Source organism: Pleurodeles waltl, chromosome 8 (assembly GCF_031143425.1).
Source record: "Pleurodeles waltl isolate 20211129_DDA chromosome 8, aPleWal1.hap1.20221129, whole genome shotgun sequence".
Classification (NCBI taxonomy): domain Eukaryota; kingdom Metazoa; phylum Chordata; class Amphibia; order Caudata; family Salamandridae; genus Pleurodeles; species Pleurodeles waltl.
In genome coordinates this window covers 3,572,272-3,590,951 of record NC_090447.1, presented here as the reverse complement: position 1 = coordinate 3,590,951, position 18,680 = coordinate 3,572,272, and the positions used below count along the sequence as shown (strand labels likewise).

General features: G+C 44.4%; 1 protein-coding gene across 1 annotated transcript in view; it reads left to right on the top strand.

Moving 5' to 3' along the window:
- Positions 1-18,298, top strand: part of LOC138249000 (extracellular calcium-sensing receptor-like) — a 224,551-nt gene extending 206,253 nt beyond the window's left edge. The window contains exon 6 of the mRNA XM_069203055.1: positions 17,373-18,298. Coding sequence (XP_069059156.1) covers positions 17,373-18,298 — 926 coding nt within the window. The remainder of the gene's footprint in view (positions 1-17,372) is intronic.
- Positions 18,299-18,680: the final 382 nt, after the last annotated feature.

Sequence of the window (18,680 nt, the reverse complement as noted above, 5' to 3'; positions counted from 1 at the left end):
CTTCGATAAAAATTTGCGAACCCCAAGAAACTCTGGATCTCTTTGACATTGCAAGGAGAAGGCCAATGTTGCACTGTCTTTATCTTGGCAGGATCCATACTAACTCCTTCTGGTGACAAAATGAATCCTAAGAACTCAACTCGTTCCACATGAAATGCACACTTCTCCAATTTTACATAGAGATGGTTTTCTTGCAACTTTGTGAGGATGGATCAAACATGGGAAATGTGCTCCTGTAGATTGTCGGAAAAGATTAAAATGTCATCTATATAAACCACAGCAATCCGGTGGAGGAATTCTCGTAATATATCATTAACGAAATGCTGGAAGGCAGCGGGAGCATTGCATAACCCATAAGGCATCACTTGATATTCAAATAATCCGTATTGAGTCCGAAAAGCGGTTTTCCATTCATCCCCTGAAGCCACTCGAATCAAATGATATGCTCCTCGCAGGTCCAATTTGGTGTAGATTCTAGCATTCTTTACTTGATCTAATAAAACTGACACTAAAGGCAGTGGGTATCGATTCTTGATGGTAACCTGATTGAGGGCTCGATAAACAATGCAAGTTCGAAGACTCCCATCCTTCTTTGGTATGAAAAATAGTGGGGATGACACTGGAGATTCAGAAGGACGAATAAAACCATTAGCAAGATATTGATCCAAATACTCCTTTAAATGTTGATTCTCTGCTTCGGTCAATGGGTATATTCTGTTACATGGCAATATCGCACCTGGCTCCAGTTCAATTTTGCAGTCGTAGGGTCGATGTGGTGGCAATTTCTCAGCCTCCTTTTCATCAAAAACGGCGACTAAATCCTCATATTCTTTTGGGATTCCTGCTGTCTTTAGTGCACAGATCACTGAAGAGTGTGATGATAAACAGGCCACTTGGGACTTGGCGGACACTTCCACTCCATCATGAAAGCAATTCTCTTTGCAGTAAGAGGAATTCATCTTGATCGTTCTTTTGCTCCAATCAATTTGTGGATTATGTTCTGTAAGCCAGGGCAGACCCAAAATGAGTTGAAATTGTGGAGCATCTATCAAATTAAAGATTATCTGCTCCTGATGTCCACCAAAACCTTGCATCTGAATTGGTTCGGTCTCATGGGAAATGGGTCCTGAAGAAAGATTGGTTCCATCCACAGCTCTTACTACTTCCAAAGTAGATTTCTTGATAAATCGAATACCCATTTTACGAGCGTATTTGATATCACAGAAGTTGCCCGTAGCTCCAGAGTCTATCATAACTGAGATCCCTTGAATTTCCTTCTCAAGGGTCTTAACTGATACTGTTTGTACCAAATGTGGCGCTGCGGTTTGTAAGGTATTCGCCACTCGTTGATCTAAAGGAGTTGTCTTGGTATCTGCTTTCATCAGGGCAACTCCCTCTACTGATGAAGCTGGCCTTTTCCCGACTGAAGAGCTTTGGGTTTCTTGGGACAGTTTTTAACAAAATGCCCAGATGCACTGCAATATAAACATAGTTGATTCACTCTTCTTTTCTCTTTTTCTTCCTCAGATAAAGGACCTCGGATGGAACCAATTTGCATTGGTTCTTCAATCGTTATCCCTTCTCCGGCTCTCGTATGATCATTTCTTACACAATCAATTCTCAGGGGAAATGGTCGATACTCTCTTCTCTTTTCTGCTCTTCGTTCAGTTAACCGGTGGTCAATCTGTAACACAAGATCAATTAACTCCGAAATTTCGGTGGGTCTATTTGGAACTTGTGCTAAGGCATCTTTCAATTCATCTCTCAGTCCACGATAAAATATGGCACCTCTTTTTGACTCCGGCCAGGCAGTCTCTACAATGAGTTTATTGAAATGAGCCAGATAGGCTACTAGATATTTATTACCTTGCCTGATTTCCAGTAGTTCATTGTCAGTGGCTTGAGCTGCAGTTCGCCGATCAAATATTCTTAAGAACTCTTCCTTGAAATTTTGGAAATTATATAAAACAGGATCATTTCTGGAAATTATTGGCATGGACCATACAGCCGCATCTCCTGTCAGATAAGACAATATAAATGCCACTTTGCACTGGTCTTCGGAAAAAATGACTGGTCTACATAAAAAATGCAATGAGCATTGGGTCAGAAAAATCTGCACCTTATTTGGATCCCCACCGAAGCGCTCGGGTTGAGCCAAAGGAATAATAGGGGAAACTGCATGAATTACTTGAGTGGATATACCTGCAGACTGTGAAGGGCTAGGGATTTGTGAAAACACAGATTCATTTGATTTAGCGGTGTTCCCTAACTCATTTATTCGCTGTTTTATCTGGACTGTTTCTTCTATGGTGTTATTTCATTGTTTCTGTAACCCTTCCAAAACGGTGGCTAATGCTTTTATATCAATTTCTTCTGCCATTCTGCTCAGGAGGAAATCTTTTTTTTTCCCTAAAATTAGGGTGACGGCACTTCAATCTGTCAGGATACTTCAATTTGATTTCCTCAGAAGCAGAAGATAACTCCTCAGTCCCGACCCGAGCTACTCACAACGAATATTAATCCTTCGTGCTGAGTACCCCGGAGGGGGAAAGGGGAATGGGATGGTAGAGAGACTGCCACAGAGATGATGAACGCCAGTACTCAGTCTGCCTCTTCACATCTAAGATTGGATACAGCACCTGCAAGAGTCACAGTCGCAATTACTAGGGACATACAACATCAGTTTTTCACTTTCTACTCTCAACACTTAATTCTCTTTAATTCTATTATTTCTTCACTCACCCTGAGTTCTCTGTAGCCTTGCTTCTCTCTATAAATGATAGCTCTTCTTAAAAAAAATGCTTATTACTGATTCTGGAAGAACTTCTCAACCTTTGTTAGAGATTGGTTTTGTGTTGCTATATATATATATATATATATATATAGTTGGTCATAATGCGTTCTTCAAATCAGCTGATGTTATTTAATTTCTCCTGTCTTATTGTGACTTCTGTCAATACTTCTATTTGTAAATGCTTGTTTATTAAAGTTTGTTTCTCCTTTCTTACTTCGGCATTTGTTGATAACTTGTATTTGTAAATGCTTGTTTATTACAGTTAGTTTCTCCTTCCTTACTTCGACATCTGTTGATAACTTGTAGTTGTAAATGCTTGTTTATTTAAGTTTGTTTCTCTTTTAAACTCTATTTTGGTTTATTACCATTGAATTTGTAAATGCTTATTTGTTAACAGTTCGTTTCTCCTTTAAAATTGGCCTTCGTTTATAACCTTGACATTTGTAGATACTTTCTCTTTTAAAGTTCGTTTTTTCTTTGACTTTAATATCTTAAACAAGAACCTTGTAAACATAAGGTTAATTCATACATTAACTCTGTAGCCTTGCCGACTTCCACGGGAACGGTCTACTATCAAACTCTTCGAATAAACCTTGACAATATTTATCTGTTTTCTGTAATATAATCTTCAAACGTAATTTTACCTCACAGGAGTTTCTGTTCTGAAGCGCGCTCTCTCTCCACAAAGCTGATTCCTGTCAGACCTCAGTTGAAGTGCAAGGCTTCCAGCTGGGGAACTCGTAACCTAGCAACCAACCGATTGCAAGACTAGAACTTTAACTAACCTTCAGGACTCACAGCGGCCATCTTGGATCTTCTCTTCTTGATTCTTCTTTTGAAATAAGCGCAAGATTACTCTGCAAACCTTCTTCCAGTTTGGGCTTTGCTGTCTCCACTGAGGATATCTCTTTGCTTTTCTCATGCACTTCTTTGATTTGACTTGGCAAGTTTGTGTGGTCATGACACCTTGACTGAAGCACAGGGCGATCAAGAATGCATTATTTGAGAACACAGTGCTGAACTAAGCTAAACAGTGTGATAGAAGGAAATTAAAACAAGACCGTAAAACTGGTTGTTGTAAAATAACAGTACGAGGCTAAATAATGTGTATCTAGGGCAAAGTGCACAGCGGCCTAGTATGTTAAACTAACGTGCATGAAGCTATATTAAAAATGGCTACACTACACACATGCAGGACCCTTAAGGGGTTCCTGGGAGTCTGCAAGTCCACCAGGGAGGTGACTTTGCTCTTGCACTCCACCACCTCAAATGGCCCAGTCCACTTGTCTTGGAGTGCCCTGGGTTCCACTGGTGCCATTACCCGCACTTTGTGCCCAGGCTTAAACTCGACCAGAATGGCATTCTGGTCATACCACTGTTTCATGTCTGCCTGGCTTGCTTCCAGGTTCTCTTGTGCAAGAGCTCTGAAACGGGTAGTCTGGTTTCTGAAGGCCAGCATTTAGCTAAATACATCTTGGGGAGGTTTACTGGGGGCTTTCTCTAAGCCCTCCTTCACCAGACTCAAAGGCCCTCTAACATGGTGGCCAGTAATTCAAAAGGACTAAATTCAAGCCCTTTTTGAGGAACCTTCCTGTAGGCGAACAGAAGGCATGGAAAGAGGACATTCCACTTCCGCCTCATGGAAAGGCCCATGATCATGCCTTTCAAGGTGCGGTTGAACCTTCCAACCAGACCATTGCTTTGAGGGTGGTAAGGAGTGGTGAACTTATACATTACCCCAAACTGCTGCCACAGAGACTTCATGTAAGTAGATATGAAGTTGTTACCCCTATCAGATACCACTTCCTTGGGGAACCCCCATGAAGGTAAAAACCCCCATCAATGCATGACTTACCACAGGGGAACTGATTGACCTCAGAGGAATCGCTTCTGGGTACCAGGTGGCATGGTCCACCAAGACCAGGATGAACCTGTCACCCGTGGGTGTCTTGGGATTGCTGTACAAGTGCTCCCAAGTACTTAAATTGTAAAGCCCCTCATACGTTGTCACCTTACTGCCCTTCATACAAACATCCAGTGACCTGCAAAAAGAATCAACACACTCCAACCATGTTTGGGATTCCTTTCCCTTTTGGGACCTAAACTTGTCCTTATACTGCTAAGGGGTCAGACCATACCTGGTGAGTAGGGCATCCTTCATGATAAAATAGGTGAGCCCCCTGAGTATCCCCTAAGGATGTCAGAGTATCCCTCACCTCTACCTCAAAGTGCTTCCACAGACCCGCCCCAATGAGCTTCAGGGACCAGATTCATATGGAAAGCAGACTCATACCCCTTGAACAACAAGAATATGTCATCCTCCCTTCACAAGGTCTTTAGGAATGTGCACCCTCCTCTCAGGCTGCACTGTAATATTGCTGCCACCATCCCTACTGGAATGGCCCCTCTGATCCAGCTTCCTCAAGCTGAGTTTATAAGCCAGCAGTATCTTCTTCTCCTCTGTGGCCATCCTCCTTTCTTCCATCTCCCTTTGCATCCTAAACGTTTCCAGCTCCAGCTGGCGAGCCCACTCTGCCTGCCTGTCCTGTAACTCTTCAGGAGTCAGACCCTTGGATGACACACTGCTCCTGCCCTGGATACTCTCTCCCTCTACATAACAGGCCCACCCTCTATACCACTGTGTATGGATTGCACCTCCTCACCCTCCTCCTCCTCCTCCCCCTCTGTGTGCCCCTCAACATCCTTGGCTGTCACACAGACCCTCAGTGCCTTCAGCAGCTCCTGCTTCCTGGTAGAGCCCTTAATGGGACAGGCAAGATTTTTCAATAATGCCTCAACTGAGCAACTGTATAGCTCTCCAGTTACCCTAAGTCAGAAGCAGCTCCAGCTGAAGCATCTCCAGATTGAGACATGATGAAGAATCAACAAAAGTGCAAGTTCCATAGCAGAAAAAAGAGTTCCCAATGAAGTTCAAAAAGTCAATCAAAGATCAGCAAAATATTTTGGAAGTTGGAAAAAACAATCCAAAAGAGAAAAAGCAAAAACAAGCTGTATGTGGTCACGTAATAGCCTGCACTGAAAACAGTAGTGTACACTTAATCACTGTATGTCAAGGACAAATACAAGTCTAATCCTCACAACTGATCAACAATGTTAGAAATTGGGTCTTTGGTTTGCAGTTAGGTTACAAACTGTCCAAGCAATGACCCTCACTCTAGTCAGGATAAAGGAGAATCAACCTCAGTTAACCTTGCAGGTAGCTTGGCACGAGCAGGCAGGCTTAACTTCAGAAGCAAAGTGTAAAGTATTTGCACCAACAGACACAGTAACTCAGTGAAAACACTGCAAAATGACGCTACACAGGATTAGAAAAATAAATATGATTTATCTAAACAACACAAGACCAAAACAACAAAAATCTGACGTACATAAGTCAAGTTATGAATTTTAAAAAGAATAAGAGTCTTAAGCCTTAGAAAACAGTGAGAACGCTGTTATTTCACAATAGTACCTGGGTAGCTCCAAAATAAAGCCTCACAGTCGAGTGTGCGTCAAAAAAGGTCAGCGATCCATCGATTTCTCACCCGCATGAGAGAACGTGCGTCGTTCCTCCTCCAGTCAGTCAGCGTGCGTTGTTTCTTCTCTCCCGCAAGACAGCGATGCGTCGATCCGAATGGGCACCTTGGGTCCATGCAGGCTTTGCGTTGAATTTCCGCACCCAGCAATGTTGCGTTTAAATCTGGTTGCACGGTGTCAGCAAACCACGCTCCGTGTGGGCTTGCGTCATTAACTGCAGCCGCTAGGGGTTTTGCACGTCATTTCTCCAGCCATGTTGTGTTGATCTTTCAGCTGTGGTGCAGGTGGAGTGTTGATTTTAGCTGTGAGGCCGGTGGTGCGTAGTTTATCAGCTGCGAGGGGGGGGTGCATCAAACGTTTCCCTGCATTGCAGTCTTTGTGTGGATTTCTGTCCTTTTCCACTAGCTGTACCGTTCCAGGGCCCATAGACAGGTTAGGGCACCACTTGGCAGGCAGGACTCTCAGCAGAAACCCCAAGTGCTGGCAGAAAGAAGTCTTTGTTGTCTCAGAGACTTCAAAAACAGGAGGCAAGCTCAGTCCAAGCCCTTGGAGATTCTTCTCAAGCAGGAATACACGACAAAGTTCAGTCTTTGTCCCCTTTCACAGGCAGAGGCAGCAACTGCAGGACAGCCCAACAAAGCACAGCCACAGGCAGGGGAAGCACTTCTCTTCAGCTCTTTAGTTCTTCTCCTTTAGCTCTTCCTCTTGATTCCAGAAGTGATTTGATTTTCTGGGGGTTTGGGTGTTCTTCTTATACCCCTGTCTGCCTTTGAAGTAGGCCTACTTCAAAGAGAAACCTCTGTTGTTTTCAAGATCCTGCCTTGCCCAGGCCAGGTCCCATACTCGCACCAGGGGGTTGGAGATGGCATTGTGTGAGGGCAGACACAGCCCTTCCAGTTGTAAGTGACCACTCCTGCCCTCCCCTCCAGCCCAGATGGCCCATCAGGATATGCAGGCTACACGCCAGCTTCCTTTGTGTCACTGTCTAGAGGAGAGGTGCAAACAGTGGCATATTTAAACACACAAACTAAAACAAACTTTACTAAAAGATGTATTTTTAAATTGTGATTTCAGAAACCCCAAACTCCACATTTCTATCTGCTCCCAAAGGAAATCTACACTTTATTAATATTTGAAGGCAGCCCCCATTGTAACCTCTGAAAGAGATAGGCCTTGCAACAGTGAAAACCGAATTTGGCAGTATTTCACAGTCAGGACATGTAAAGCACATAAGCGCATGTCCTACCTTTACCATACACTGCACCCTGCCCATGGGCTACCTAGGGCCTACCTTAGGGGTGCCTTAAATGTATAAAAAGGGAAGGTTTAGGCCTGGCAAGTGGGTACACTTGCCAAGTCGAATCGGCAGTTTAAAACTGCACACACAGTTACTGTAGTGACAGGTCTGAGCCAGGTTTACAGGGCTACTAACGTAGGTGGCACAACGAGTGCTGCAGGCCCACTTCTAGCATTTGATTTATAGGCCTTGGGCACCTCTAGTGCACTGTACTAGGAACTTACTAGTAAAACAAATATGACTATCGTGGAAAGTCAATAACACATTCATTTTACATATGAGTGTAGGAGGCTGGCCTGGCTTATAGTGGGTACCTGATGGTACTTACACCTTGTGCCAGTTCCAGTTATCCCTTATTAGTAGATTAGTAGTATTCTAGCAGCTTGAGCTGATAGAGGTAGCTATAGCACAGCAGCTTAGGCTGAACTAGGAGACATGCAAAGCTCCTACTATACCACTTATATCATATAGCACTATATCATAAGAATCACAATACTCAGAGTTACTAAAAATAAAGGTACTTTATTTTAGTGACAATGTGCCAAAAATATCTCAGAGGATATACTCCCTTAGGATTTAAGTAAAATACACAAAATATACACACAAACCAAAATCAGGTAAGTAAAAAGTTAGAAAAGTAGAGCAAACACTGCAGAATACAATAGGATGCAATAGGCCTAGGGGCAACACAAACCATATACTAAGAAAGTGGAATGCGAACCACTTAGGGACCCCAGGCCTAGTGTAGTGTGTAGAGGATCGTTGGAAGTGTAAGAAAACACTAAGGATGTCCAAGATACCCTACGCCAAGACCCTGAAAAGTAGGAGTAAAGTTACCCTACTTCCCCAGAAACACACTAAAGTTGTGATAGGAGATTCTACAAAGACCACAAGTGACTGCAAAGTCACGAAAGTGTCCATGAGGGGCAGGAGCCCACTAAACCCCGGATGAAGGTGCAAAATGGCTGCCTCTGGGTGGAAGAAGCTGAAGATTCTGCAACAACAGAAGATGCCAGGAACTTCTCCTTTGCACAGAAAATGTCCCACGGCGTGCTGGAGGATGCAGAGTTGTTTCCACGCAGAAATACCGCAAACAAGCCTTGCTAGCTGCAAAGGTCATGGTTGAAGAAAATGGGTGCTGCCTGGGTCCAGGAAGGACCAGGAAGTTGCCCCTTGGAGGAGGAGACAGAAGGGGCGCTCAGCAATACAGAGAGCCCATGCAAAAGCAGCCAGCACCCGCAGAAGTACTTGAACACAGGTTCAAGAAAACTGAGCACAGCAGTCGTGTCAACACTACAAAGGAGGGTCCCACGAAGCCGGTGGTCAACTCAGCAAGTTGAGCAATGCAGGACAGAGTGCTGGGGACCTGTGCTGCACTGTGCATGAAGGATTCCTTGCAAAAGTGCACAGAACCCCTAGCAGGTGCAGTTCATGCAGTACACAGGATTACTGTCTGGCTTGGGGAGGCAAGGACTTACCTCCACCAAATTTGGACAGATGGACAACTGGACTGTTGGGGTCACTTGGATCCAGCTCCTGTGTTCCAGGGACCACGCTCGTTACGATGAGAGGGGACCCAGAAGACCGGTGAAACAGAAGTTTGGTGCCTGCGTTAGCAGGGGGAAGATTCCGTTGACCCACGGGAGATTTCTTCTTGGCTTCCAGTGCAGGGTGAAGGCTGACAGCCCCCAAAGCATGCACCACCAGATAACAGTCGCGAAAGCCGGCGGGTTTAGGCGCTACAATGTCTCTGGTAGTCTTCTTGCTACTTTCTTGCAGTTTTGCAGGTGTCCTGGAGCAGTCATCGGTCGATCCTTGGCAGAAGTCGAAGAGGGAGATGCAGAGGAACTCTGGTGAGCTCTTGCATTCGTTATCTGATGAGAAGCCCACAGGAGAGACCCTAAATAGCCCTCAGAGGAGATTTGGCCACCTAGTCAGGTAAGCACCTATCAGGAGGGGTCTCTGATGTCACCTGCTGGCACTGGCCACTCAGAGGCCTCCATTGTGCCCTCACATGTCTGCATTCAAGATGGCAGAGGTCTGGGACACACTGGAGGAGCTCTGGGCACCAAACCTGGGGTGGTGATGGACAGGGGAGTGGTCACTCCCCTTTCCTTTGTCCAGTTTCACGCCAGAGCAGGGGCTGGGGGATCCCTGAACCAGTGAAGACTGGTTTATGCAAGGAGGGCACCATCTGTGCCCTTCAAAGCATTTCCAGAGGCCAGGAGAGGCTACTCCTCCCAGGCCCTTCACACCTATTTCCAAAGGGAGAGGGCATAACACCCTCTCTCAGAGGAAATTCTTTGTTCTGCCTTCCCGGGACTGGGCTGCCCAGACCCCAGGAGGGCAGAAGCCTGCCTGTGGGTTGGTAGCAGCGGTAACTGCAGTGAAAACCCCAGAGAGCTGGTTTGGTAGTACCAGGGGTCCATGCTGGAGCCCCGGGGATGCATGGGATTGGCACCCCAATACCAGATTTGGCATGGGGGGCCAGTTCCACGATCTTAAACATGTTACATGGCCATATTCTGAGTTACCGTTGTGAAGCTACATATAGGTATTGACCTATATGTAGTGCACACGTGTAATGGTGTCCCCGCACTCACAAAGTCCAGGGAAATTGCCCTGAACTATGTGGGGGTACCTTTGCTAGTGCCAGGGTGCCCTTAACCTTAGTAACTTTGCACCTAGCCTTCATTAATTGAGGGTTAGACATATAGGTGACTTATAAGTTACTTAAGTGCAGTGAAAAATGGCTGTGAAATAACGTGGATGTTATTTTACTCAGGCTGCAGTGGCAGTCCTGTGTAAGAATTGTCTGAGCTCCATATGGGTGGCAAAAGAAATGCTGCAGCCCATAGAGATCTCCTGGAACCCCAATACCCTGGGTACCTATGTACCATATACTAGGGAATTATAAGGGTGTTCCAGTGTGACAATTAGAATTGGTAAAAATGGTCACTAGCCTATAGCTTATAGAGAGAGCATAAGCACTGATTAGCAGAGCCTCAGTTAGGCACCACACAGGGAACACATTCAGTTCACAATTATGAGCACCGGGGTCCTGGCTAGCAGGGTCCCAGTGAGACACATAAAACACACTGACAAAATAGGGTTTCCACTATGAGCACTAGGGTCCTGGCTAGCAGGATCCCAGTGAGACAGTAAAAACACCCTGACATATACTCACAAACAGAACAAAGGTGGGGTTAAAAAGGCTAGAAAGAGGCTACCTTTCTACAATGAGCACTTGGTGGTAAAGTGTCCAGAGTAACAAAAACAGCAAAAGCAGAGTCCCACATACATGAACAACCTGGGAAACAGAGGCCAAAAGCTAGGGGAGACCACGCCAAGGATGCCAAATCTAACAATAAAGAAACACAGGCATATTCACAGGGGACTCTGCTTTCCCTGTGTGGAATCAATCCATCAATCGTAGAATTTGTAAAGCGCACTACTCACCCGTGAGGGTCTCAAGGTGCTGAGGTGGGGGGTGGTGTGATATCTTTGCGTGATTGATATCAGAGGATAGAGTGTGGGTGGGAGTCTGAAGCCATGTGAAGTCTGCCTCGGCCAGCAAGTTTTCCTTTTAAGTCAGTGGATGAGATGAGGAAGCTACTGCGAGGGATATGTAGGTGAGTAAGTAAGATTATGGGATAGGTGGTGAGTTTCCAGTAAGTAAGCAAGTGAATGAGATAGATAGGTGACTATGTGGTTTGCATAGATGAGAGTGAGTGGGATCAGTAGGTGAGTGAATAAGGTACATGAGAAAGTGATTGAGAAGGAAAAGGTGACCGAGCGAGTCACTGTGGCATGAAGTGAATGAGTAAATGGATATTAACCATTAATCTTGGGCTCCAGAGTAATGTGCTACCTGCCTTAAAGCATTTCAGTGCATTCTGAGGGATATTACGTGTTTTATTAATGCAATTACATTATAATACACGTTGGCACTGATCATAGTGACACCGGACATTTTAAGAGAGTATCTACACTCATATAAAGTAACTTTAATGTTACTCCAGTTCAAAGATTCCAATTTTTCGATCAACCCTACACAGTGTGCATGCTTTGTCTGCAAGACCTGTTGGAATGAGTAAAGGACTTTGCTTCCGTCTGACGCTTACCATAGGCTGAAGGCTCTTGTTTTGCGCCTCGTAACTGGTTTGCAGCCAATAGGTCACTTCCTGTTCTTGGCTGAGGATCACCGGCAAAGTACAGTTTAATTATGCCTGGATTGTTTTTCTGTTGTTTGGAGGGACTATGTTTTTTTTTATTTCTCCTGCCTCTCATGTTTGTCAGAAAGCATTTGTGTGGTTAATTTTCCGCATTTGCCCTTCACTTGGTCCTTACTTTACATAATCAGTAAATACATTTTTCTGTGGCTTTATATAGCACGAAATCGACCTAGGTATTGAATCCTCAACAGCCGATCTCCCTGCACAGCTGGAGAGTCGATACTACAATATTCACTGCACACAGGGAAACTCACCCCATAATGCTTTGCAAGCATTCCTTTTACAACACGTTTGTCCATAACTCGGCCTTTGGTGGTCCTACGACAATGGGATCACCACCAAAACATTCAGAATGATCTACTCTCTCTGTACAGGCCACCTGGGCATGCTAGGTTAGAGGGGGCCCAAAAAACATAACCTCTTCCACCATTCAATGTAACCTCTCTTATAGCTAGAATGTTTGTTTTTACAGCTGAGGGGAGTTTGTGTTTTGAGGGCCTTGTTTGTAATAATATTCTGACAGCCCTGCCAGGCCTGCAAACGTGTAGTGCACTGTGTTTTTCAGGGGCTGAAGGATGATAATTGCCCCAAGACACAACTAACTCAGTCGGCTCCACAGGGACATCTAGCCATGACCAGTGGTACTGCACCCTCTGCTGGAATTGCACACCAAGTAGATTTTGGCACAAAGGCAATAGCAGCTTCAGGACCTGGTGTGACTTTCTAGGCCCTCTAGCAAGAATGATCATGAAAGAAAAATAATTAAAATACACTGCGGTAGAGATGTAGGGCCAGATGTATGAAAGCTTTTTGCATTCGCAAACGGTGCGAATGCCCGTTTGCAAATGCAAAAAGCCCTTTCAGAATGTATCAAAGGCATTCTGAATGCAATTTTAAGGAATCGCTACAATTGCGATTCCTTAAAACTGCGACCCTGTTTAGAGAGTGCAAATTGCGACTCTCTAAATAAGAAATCACAAATAAGGAATCCTTATTTGCGATTACTTAAGCACATGTAAGAAGCCATTCCTTAATGCGGATTGGGCATTAAGGAATCGCTCTTTACCACCAAGTTGAACTTGGTGGTAACCATGTGCAAAATTTTAAAATGCTTTTAAAATGCATTTTTAAAATGTACATGTAAAGCACACATGCCCTTTTGGCATGTGTGCACCTTACATGTCCTAAAAAACTATTTGGGGTGCAGCAGAGGGGGCCTAAGGCCCCCAGCACCCTGGGGTTTTGCATTTCCAAAATTGTGATTTCCAGTTAAGAAATCGCAATTTTAGAAATGCAAAAAAATCGCAAATATGGGCCAACAGGCCCATAGGTGCGAATGGGGCCGGTATCGCAATTTGCGATTCGGTAATGGCATTTGCGATATTTAAGAAATGGCTATTACCGAATCGCAAATGTGATACATTGCATTTTGTGAGTCAGAAATAGCGATTTCTTAAAAATCGCTATTTCCGACTCGCAAAAGGCATTCTTGATACATCTGGCCCGTAATCCTCTGTCTGTTCTTGGAGGTTTCTTTCCATAAATGTACATAGCTGAAGAAATATGCTGCAGTCTTTAAGAGTAGATTCCCTTCTGCCTTCTTCATGAAGGGTTTGTTTCTAGGGGTTTCCATCTTCCACAAATACCTAGGTTTGTTCTCCGGGCCATCCTGCCCCCCCCCAGAAGGTTCTCAGACCTTTCATAAGGCACTTTGCTGTTTCACTATTGCATCCTCTCTTTGACTGCAGCGAAGGTTCAGAGCAAGTAAAAATGTGGAGCTGAATATTTGAAAAGAAAAGGTGAGCGAGAAGGTAATTGAGGCAGGTTTATTGACAAGGACCTGTCTTGGACATTTCTTTAAACCTGACTCCAGGGGTAGCCCATCTTCTTGCAGTCAGCCTGCACTTTGTCATCCCAAAATAATGGTTGCAGTGGGAATGAAAGGAAACACCCTTCAGGACTTTGCTGGTTTTGTGTCACTTTGTGTGACTGAACACTGCTGCAAAGTCTTGGTAAATCTTCCTCTACATCTCTCCAAATGCACAGCAGCTATCTTTTATTTATTTCTAAAACACATTTAGTTACTCTAAGGCGGTCTAGTACCAGAATGTAGTTACAGAATGTAACCTGACTTAATTTTTTGCCCCCTATGTTGTTTACAAAAACATTCCCCATTCAAGTTGATAATAGAGAATCAACACCTAAAGCGACTTTTGTTTAAGCGATATTCAAGAAACAATATTTTTATCCACAATATTCTGACACAAAACACCTTGGTGCTAGGACAGTGTCAACACTAAAATCAAAACAGGCACTTAAGACAAGTACAGTGCTGGTCATAAATTACCAGAACAAGTGAACCTTTCATTTTCTTAAACAATCGTATATTCAGGGATTTTTCTGAGGTAGATGAGGAGAATATTCCAGGCAGTATGATCAAGTATCTTAGAGGTTCTCCCTCCAGAGAGGACTTTGTTTTAAAGGTAAGCAGTCTGATAGAAGCATCTTGTGTAATGTGAGGAGGGAGTGCATTACACAGGAGTATTGGACCGGTGTGGTAACAGGCATCCTGCACAATGCGCAGGGTATCCACCGGCTGATTATGTGAAGCCAATTAAACCAATGCAGAGACTGGTGCACTTTTGAGATGTGTGTAATTGATTGTGTGATTAAGATTCCATTATATTTGGTTGTATGTCCACTGCAGTCCATCTGCTCACACATACACCACACATTCACTTCAAGGTCACTTTCATGACACAGAGGTAGCGGTGTTTGCACAATTCACTGCAATATGTGCCATAGGTGAAATGTAATGGTGCCAAACAAATCTTTTTAATATTATGTTATGATATGTAGATGTGAAGAGTGCAGCTGATTATCCAGGAGTAGAGTAGGGTAGGTCTGAGGGGAGAGGAGGAGAAAATGCCTGTTTTGTTTGCAAGAGCCATGTCTTGAGTTTCATTCAGAAGTCCATGAGGGAGGAGGATGTTTCTGTGGTGTTACAGAAATTGTTCCAGGTCTTGGCTGTAAACTGTGAGAAGGAGCACCCTCTGCTTTGGCCGTCCTCATGTGAGGGAGGTGTGCTCTTGCCTGCGATGCAGATTGAAGGTGTCGGTGGGTTGGTAGAAGTTGAGGCGCCGGTTGAGGTATGCTGGAGAGCTTTGTAGGTGTGGGTGAGTATCTTGAACTTAAATCTTTCCTGGACTGTGTGCAAGTGGACATAGTTGAGGTGTGGAGAGATGTGGTTATTTCATGGTATGCTCAGGATGAGTCTGGCGACAGCATTCTGTGGTTTGGAGTCGGCGTAGAACATGGGCTGGGATTCCATAGTAGAGGGTGTTTCTGTAGTCAAGACTACTTGTGATAAGAGCATGGTTGACTGTTTTGGCTGGTGATAAGTGGGATCCACTTGAAAATCTTGTGTAGGATTCACGGGAAGCATGATGAGGTGATGGCATTGATGTGTCTGATCATGGAGAGGTTGGAGTCCAGGATGATCCAAAGGTTCTTGGCATGGTCTGCATGGGTGGGTGGGGGCCAAGTTTGGAGTGCTACCTAGAGGTGTCCCAGGGAGAGTGGTTGGTTTTGAAGATAAGGACTTCAGTTTTCTCTGTGTTGAAATAGAGGCAGTTGTTTTTCATCTAAGCAGTGATGTTGCTCATGCAGTTGGCAAATTCTGCTTTGATGTTGCTGGTTGAGTCATTAAGGGAGATGATGAGCTGTGTGTCATCAGCAGAGGATTCTATGTTGATGCTGTGGGCTCTGACAATGTCTGTGATGGGCGTCATGTAAACATTGAAGGATTGTGGGATGAATGGTGATCCTTGAAGGACTAGGCAGATGAGTTTCTTGGGTTCTGAGTTGTACGAGGGACGTCTAACTCATTGATTTCTGTCTGTGAGGAAGGAGGACATCCACTTGAAGGCTGATCTGCAGACACACAAATGCTGAAGCTTTCTGATGAGTGAGATATGGGAGACCATACTGAAAGATGCAGAGAGCTTGAGGAGGATGAGTAGGTACATTTCTCCTTGGTTGAGGAAGCTTTTGATATCATCGGTGGCCACAGTGAGGGCTGTTTCTGTGTTGTGGTTGGTGTGAAAGCCAGACCGAGCACTGCCTAGGAGTTAATGGAGTTCTAGGTGGTCTGTGAGTTGGGTATTGATGGATTTCTCCATTACTTTAGCTGGAAAAGGCAGAATCCAGATGGGTCTGTAGCTACTGAGGGTGGTGGGGTCCACTGCTGGTTTTTTCAATACGGCGTTGACTTCTGCATTTTTTCAGCAAGTCTGGAAGGTGGCGTTTGTTATGGAGGTGTTAATGATAGCAGTGAGCTCTGGGGAGATGATTGTTCGTCCAAGGTTTTCTATGTTATGGTATGTTATGTTAGGTCTTTTATAGAGCGCGTGGCTACCCGTAGGCCTCCCAGCTCTGAGAATGAAACTCTGAGAGGTAAACTGAAGGGTTATGCTCTGAATAGCCAGGATTTTAGTGCTCGCCGAAAGGAAAATTCATGCCTGGTAAGACAAAGGCTGAGAGGTAGAGAATTCCATAACTTGGCCCCATGATAAGCCAAAGAGCTCCCACCCCATCTAGACTTTTTTACTCTAGGAATGAGAGCTAGAACTGCTGTCGAGGACCTAAGCTGTCTAGTAGGTGTGTAGAGGGAGGCTAATGTCCTAAGCAGAGAAGGACCTTGGTTGTATAGAGCGCTATGAATACAGTATAAGGTTTTAACCTCTATGGCATGTTCAACGGAAAGCCAGTGGAGTGAGGAAACAGCTGATTTGGCTGATGCAAGCCTTGGTATATTTAAAAGCAGACGGGCTGAGGCATTCTGCACCACCTGCAACTTTCTGATCACATATTTGGGGGATCCAATATACAAGGCATTACCACAGTCTAGGCATGAGATGATAAGGGCCTGGACAATAAGGCTTTTAGCGACAAATGGAAGAATTTTTAACACCTTCCTCAAAAGCATAAGCAAACCAAAGGATATGGAGGATACCTTACAGGCTTGATATTAATGATGTTAATGATAGCAGTGCTCTGGGGAGATGATTGTTCGTCCAAGGTTTTCTATGAAGTGAGGCATGGGTGTGAGTGGGCATCTGAGTGGATGGTATTCATCAGGGAAGTGGTATCTTCATTCTAGAGGGACTTTCATTTGTTTAGCTGCTGCTTGGCGATGAGGGGGGTATACTGCTGTACTTTTATAGCAGTATGCTGTGGGTCAAATGTGTTGTAGGTTTTGGCACTTTTCTGTTTGAAGACGTTTGAGAGGTTGTTGCAGAGTACTTGATATAAGATGTTATCTTTTTTGGCAGCTGCGGGGTTGGAGAACTCCTTGACGATGGTGAAGAGCTCTTTGGCCTTGTTAGGGCTGGCTTCTAGTCTGAGAGTTAATGCCTTTCTTTGCATCTCGTAGTTGTTGATGGTGGAGCTGATCCTTTGGTCCCAGCCTTATTTTCTACTTACCTAACACTATTTTGTTCTTTTGCAGGAACTGTCAAATGTTTAAAGTGTCCAGAGAGCCAGTGGCCCAACAACAGACATGATCAATGCATCCAAAAAGAATTTGAGTATCTAAGTTATGACAAACCCCTGGGACAAACACTCACCATTGCAACCACCCTCCTGACCTTCTTCAATATTTGTGTTTTTGGAATCTTTATCAAATACAGACACACTCCAATCGTGAAAGCCAACAACCGAGGTCTCAGTTACCTGCTTCTACTTGCCCTCCAATTCTGCTTCCTCTGCGCTTTCCTCTTTATTGGTCCTCCTAAGACAATCACCTGCATGCTTCGACAACCTATCTTTGGAGTTATTTTTTCCATCAGTGTCTCCTGTGTTCTTGCTAAGACTATTCTTGTTGTTCTTGCATTTAAGGCAACACATCCTTGTAGTTCTGCTAGGAAGTGGTTGGGACCAAAGATGCCAATTTGCATTGTGTTCTTCTGTTCACTAGTCCAGACTGTAATCTGCACTGTTTGGCTGGTGAACTCGCCTCCAATTCCAGAACTAAACATGAAGTCTTACAATGAGAAGATAATCTTTGAGTGTAATGAAGGAGACACCATCTTCTTCTACAGCATGCTGGGATATCTGGGCCTCCTAGCCACAGTCAGCTTTATAGTGGCCTTTCTCTCAAGAAATCTGCCCGGAAGCTTCAACGAGGCCAAGCTGATCACCTTCAGTATGCTGGTGTTTGTCAGCGTGTGGATCTCCTTCATCCCAGCGTACTTGAGCACACGGGGGAAGTACATGGTGGCTGTGGAGGTGTTTGCCATCCTGTGCTCCAGTGCTGGACTGCTGGGGTGTATATTCTTTCCAAAGTGTTATATCATTCTAGTTAGACCAGATAGTAATACCCGAGGACACCTGGTAGGAAAAGCACATCTTACAAGTAAACAAAAAGAATGTTAAAACTCACAAATATTGGTGTTGATTTATTAAACTGCAGGAACCTGAAATGAAAAGGATTTCCCCCATTAAATGAAGAATGCTTTTAGCCATTCAGTCTTGTGGGGTGAAGTTGGAATGTTTGTAAAAACACCCATTATTTCTAGCATTAAAATTCAAAAGTCTAACATCTTCTTTAGGCCCTTCCTTCTTCAGCCGTCAGAAGTATGCTTGTTCCCACCCCCAGGAAGCCTTGAATTAGAAACAGATAGTTTTCTGTAGGTTTCTCTCTAGATTGGGAATACCCTCTCTGTATATCTCAGACTATAAACTCATCCCTTCACTGCTAGGAGGGTCCAACACCTGGTTGTGTCCATGTGCAGCAAAAATTGAACATAAACATGAA